Genomic DNA, 5,365 nt, shown 5'->3' on the forward strand with positions numbered 1-5,365 from the left:
TAATACTCTTAAAAGTGTCAAATGCTAGAGATGAGCTGAGGTTTGGGCCCAACCCAGTCAGAACCTGAGCTACCCTGAAAACTGATGTGCCTTTGGCCACCCATCCCATCAGGAGGTCACTGTCATTGACCAAACATAGTCATGTGGCCATAAAAGGTCAATGACATTGGCCAAACATAGCCACGTGGCCATAAAAAGGTCAAGGACATTGACTAGTAGCCATGTAACCACAGAAGGTCAATGTCATTAGCCAGGCATAGCCATAAAAGGTGAATGTCATTGGCTAAACATAGCCACGTGGCCATAGAAGGTCAAGATCATTGACTAATAGCCACGTGGCCATATAAGGTCAATTTCATTGACTAATAGCCATGTAGCCACAGAAGGAGGTCAATGTCATTAGCCAAGCATAGCCATGTGGCCATAGAAGGTCAATGTCATTGGCCAAACATAGCCATGTGGCCACAGAAGGTCAATGTAATTAGCCAATCATAACCACGTGTCCATAAAAAGGTCAATTTAATTGACTAATAGCCATGTAGCCACAGAAGAAGGTCAATGTCATTAGCCAAGCATAGCCATGTGGCCATAGAATGTCAGTGTTATTAGCCAAGCATAGCCATAGATAGTCAATGTCATTGGCCAAACATAGCCATGTGGCCATAGAAGGTCAAGGTCATTGACTAATAGCCATAGGAGGTCAAGGTCATTGACTAATAGCCATGTGGCCATTAAAGGTCAGTGTTATTAGCCAAACATAGCCATGTGGCCATAGAAAGTCAATGTCATTGGCCAAATACAGCCACATGGCCATACAAGGTCGATAACATTGACCAAACATAGCCGTATAGGGTTAATGTAACTGATGAATAGCCACGTGACCATATAAGGCCAACGTCACTGAGCAAACATAGCCACATGGCCATAGAAGACCAATGACATCCCTGCATCCCCCTGATTGGGCGGCAGCAGCAGAAAGCGCTTCCTTCCACGCTCGGAGGAGCTCAGTGTCCCGATCAATGCCAAAGCAGCAAATACAATGTACATTCCACCGTCATCTCCGGGCACCAGCGTGCCACTCACCAAGTGTCTGATGCCGTTCCAGCTATGGAACGAGAAAGGGAAGGCCAGGGCAAACTTTGCAGAGTATATGAGCATCGGGCCCAGGCTGAGGGATTTGACCAACTCCAAGTGTGACGCAAAGTCCCCGGGGAGAACGAGGGCCGCCAGACCGAAGAGCGACACGCCTGACAAGGAGAAAAGAAGATCAGTTATAGGCTGACACTCAACTACAACTCACCCACCTCCTAGACACCGGCAACTCTACCATTCTGAAAACATCACAGCACCCTGCCTCAGTACTCCTCGCAAGAGCCCTCAGCAAGCAGTGGGCTGGCTCTTGTGAGGAGTTAGGCAAATATCAAAATGGCTCGATGGGCGGATCTCAGTCTGGAGGAGTGGGTGTTTCCGCTGTTTTTGCATGCAGACCGCCCTAGGCCACACCCACATGTGATGCTGAGCCTTCATGACTGAAAGAACTGAAATCCAATTAATGAAAGGGGCGGGGCCAGGGACAGTGAGGATGGGGGGGGATGTCCTAGATGATGCTGGACGTCCTCCAGCCAGGAAATGAGGCGGAGCTCTATCTGACTTGCTGCAGCTTCTAATGCACATTGTGAGAAGCTCACAGTGTGCAGTGACATCAGATGAGCCGGTACAACTGTGCAAGACTGAAGGGAGGACGGAGGTCAGACAGAAGACTGAAGGGAGGACGGAGGTCAGACAGAAGACTGAAGGGAGGACGGAGGGCAGACAGAAGACTGAAGGGAGGACGGAGGGCAGACAGAAGACTGAAGGGAGGACGGAGGGCAGACAGAAGACTGAAGGGAGGACGGAGGGCAGACAGAAGACTGAAGGGAGGACGGAGGGCAGACAGAAGACTGAAGGGAGGACGGAGGGCAGACAGAAGACTGAAGGGAGGACGGAGGGCAGACAGAAGACTGAAGGGAGGACGGAGGGCAGACAGAAGACTGAAGGGAGGACGGAGGGCAGACAGAAGACTGAAGGGAGGACGGAGGGCAGACAGAAGACTGAAGGGAGGACGGAGGGCAGACAGAAGACTGAAGGGAGGACGGAGGGCAGACAGAAGACTGAAGGGAGGACGGAGGGCAGACAGAAGACTGAAGGGAGGACGGAGGGCAGACAGAAGACTGAAGGGAGGACGGAGGGCAGACAGAAGACTGAAGGGAGGACGGAGGGCAGACAGAAGACTGAAGGGAGGACGGAGGGCAGACAGAAGACTGAAGGGAGGACGGAGGGCAGACAGAAGACTGAAGGGGGAGGTCAGACTGAAGGGGGAGGGCAGACAGAAGACTAAAGGGAAGGACGGAGGTCAGATAGAAGACTGAAGGGGAGGACGGAGGTCAGATATAAAACAAACATGGGGTCCCTTCCCTCTACAACATGCAGCACGCAGACCTCCGGAGTCTGATGAATCTGGGTTTTGTATAATGAGATGGGGAAGGATTCTCACCAGCGCTCAATGCGACGCCGGTACCTCGGTGGGTGATGGACATCATCATAGGCAAAGACCATCTGCGAGAACAAAGAAAAATGAAGGTCGGCCTTGGGCAAAGACAAAGCGTCAGAGGAAGTTATCTTCACAACAGAGAAGAATGCGGCTCGCTGTACGGGAGGCCACAACGCACACTCCGGACTCACACCACAGGCAAAGCAGTCACACTCCGTGTATAATGTGTGTTTATGGAGGGCGGGGGAGGGATACAAAAATACCCTAAAATACCGAACACCCATCAGATTTATACAGCGTCCTCCTCCCCATCCTCCTTTTCTGCCACCCCATCCTCCTCAGTCACAAACTGTGTATAATGTGTGTTTATGGGGGGTGGGGATGCAAAAATACCCCAAAATACCCAACACCGCGTCCTCCTCCCCATCATCCTCCTGACTCAGCCTCCGTGTATAATGTGTGTTTATGGAGGACAGAGAGCTACACAAATACCCATCAGGTTCATAGAGCGTCCTCCACCCCCGTCCTCCTCAGTCACACACTGTATAATGCGTGTTTCGGGAGGGCAACACAAATACCCTAAAATACCGAACACCGGTCATGTTTATAGAGCGTCCTCCACCCCATCGTCCTCCTCACTCAGTCTCTGTGTATAACATGTGTATATGGAGGGCGGCGGGGCTACAAAAATACCCTAAAATACCAAACACCCATCAGGTTTATAGAGCGTCCTCCTCAGTCACACTCCGTGCATAATTTGCTTATAGAGAGCCTGAGGGCTACAAAAATACCCTGAAATACCCATCGGGTGTATATAGAGTACTCCACCCCGGCCTCCTCCACGTCCCAATTCCTGCCAATGGTGATCAGTAGGGTTGAGGTCAGGGCAGTCCAGTTCCTCCACACCAAGCTGGTCACACCATGACGGTATGGAGCTGGCTTTGTACACAGAGGACAGTCATGGTGGGACAGGAAAGGGATCTTCACCAAATTGGTGACAATGTTGGAGGAGCTCAAGTGTCTACAATGTCTTTGAATGATGTAGTATTAAGTGGACCCTTCAGTAGAACCCAATCGTTTGGAGGGGTTCTTCTGGCCCTATAGGTGGGCAGAACGACCAGACTGTCATGCTAACCAGAAGATGACTTTGGTCCTAGACCAAGAAGGACGCAGGGGACAATGCTGGGGTATGCATCTATTTCAGAACTTGTAGGTGAGGGGCTAAGCCCCCGTATCTGTATCGGGGTTCCGTCATTAAACCAGAACCTGGACCCAAAAATAGAAGGTCACCCAGCAATGAAGCTTTTCTATACATGAAGGGTGGGCAGCCCTGGCACGGACGTTCCCATGAGGGCAGAGTGAGCACATTCTGAGAGGGAACTCGCCAGGAATGCGTTGAGGGGGAGCCGCAGAGCGTGTGCTTGTCTTCACCCCTTGTGTCCAGATAGCAGAGTTATTCATGGAGCTGCGGGGCTCTGGTATGCGAGCGGGCGGAGGGAGGCCGGCTCTGGCAACCACTTGGGAACTGAAACAATGCGCCGCGGCTGGCGGCTGGAGGGCCGACTTTCCCTGGCGAGCAGCGCTGAAGAAAAAAGCCCACTGCGGCAGAATTCTCACAGGGCTCTGTTCTGATACAGACGCTCCATTGATAAATGCTGCCCGGGGCTTAAAGGGAACACGACTTATTTTTAAACAAAACGGATTCTTCCTTTAAGTGACCCTGTCCCTGGAACTCAAACTGAAATAGCAGCACGTGTAAAAGAGGTGCTGCAAGGCGGAACCGCCAACCACTAAGCCACTGTGCTGCCCTACTATAATATTTACATTAGTAGATAATATTGGGCAGTGACAGGCTCTCTTTATAGAGACATCAGGGGTGTAGTAGACAGTAGGGATGCACTGATACAGGTTTTTTGGTATCAAGTACCGATATTTTTCTTTCAGTGCTCGCCAATACCGAGTATGAGTACTCGCCCAAATACTCGGTATCGGCACCAATACTAGTATGGATGCATTGCTAGTAGACAGTATTGTGCAGTGACAGGTTCTCTTTATGGAGACATCAGGGGTCTAGTAGACAGTATTGTGCAGTGACAGGTTCTCTTTATGGAGACATCAGGGGTCTAGTAGACAGTATTGTGCAGTGACAGGTTCTCTTTGTGGAGACACATCAGGGGTCTAGTAGACTGTATTGTGCAGTGACAGGTTCTCTTTGTGAAGACACATCAGGGGTCTAGTAGACAGTATTGTGCAGTGACAGGTTCTCTTTGTGGAGACACATCAGGGGTCTAGTAGACAGTATTGCGCAGTGACTGGTTCTCTTTGTGGAGACATCAGGGGTCTAGTAGACAGTATTGTGCAGTGACAGGTGCTCTTTATGGAGACACATCAGGGGTCTAGTAGACAGTATTGTGCAGTGACAGGTTCTCCTTACGGGGATATCAGGGCCTTATGGGCCACCAGCAGTAGCAGTGATGAGGTGCAGCCGACACTGGGGCGAGTGCATGTAGACAGGAAGTGGCTAAAAAGAGGCTCCAGGAGATGAGCAGCACTGAGACATCAGAGAGAACACAGACAAGGCGCGCACAGCGCAACAAACGTCATCCAGTCGGGATTACATCCACTTCACACACAGACAACATGGCCGCCTCTCGGGGGTTCCACTTACCCATAAATACTGATGTGGGGTGACATGGGGCGGCTCAGTCGGGTGTTCTTCTCCCAGAATCGATCCATTTCCTGCTTTGCCGTCGTCCCCATCGGGAGAGCGCTGACAACAGGGAAACGTCATTCACAACTGTGACCAATCAGGAGGAGGAAGAGAGAGTACAGAGC

The 5,365-nt window shown here is 51.1% G+C and overlaps 1 protein-coding gene across 2 annotated transcripts in view; it reads right to left on the minus strand.

Moving 5' to 3' along the window:
- Window positions 1-5,365, minus strand: part of SDHC (succinate dehydrogenase complex subunit C) — a 7,362-nt gene that overhangs the window by 444 nt on the left and 1,553 nt on the right. The window contains exons 1-3 of one of the 2 annotated variants that reach the window (XM_018566186.1): window positions 5,199-5,293; window positions 2,534-2,595; window positions 1,084-1,247 (exon numbers count right to left, since the gene is read on the minus strand). In XM_018566186.1, coding sequence (XP_018421688.1) covers window positions 1,084-1,247; window positions 2,534-2,595; window positions 5,199-5,290 — 318 coding nt within the window. In that variant the 5' untranslated portion in view covers window positions 5,291-5,293. Of the gene's footprint in view, window positions 1-1,083; window positions 1,248-2,533; window positions 2,596-5,198; window positions 5,294-5,365 lie in introns of those variants that run through there. The other variant, XM_018566187.1, reaches the window with a different exon arrangement.

This window comes from Nanorana parkeri, unplaced genomic scaffold, assembly GCF_000935625.1.
Source record: "Nanorana parkeri isolate BGI_ZX_2015 unplaced genomic scaffold, ASM93562v1 scaffold923, whole genome shotgun sequence".
Lineage (NCBI taxonomy): Eukaryota > Metazoa > Chordata > Amphibia > Anura > Dicroglossidae > Nanorana > Nanorana parkeri.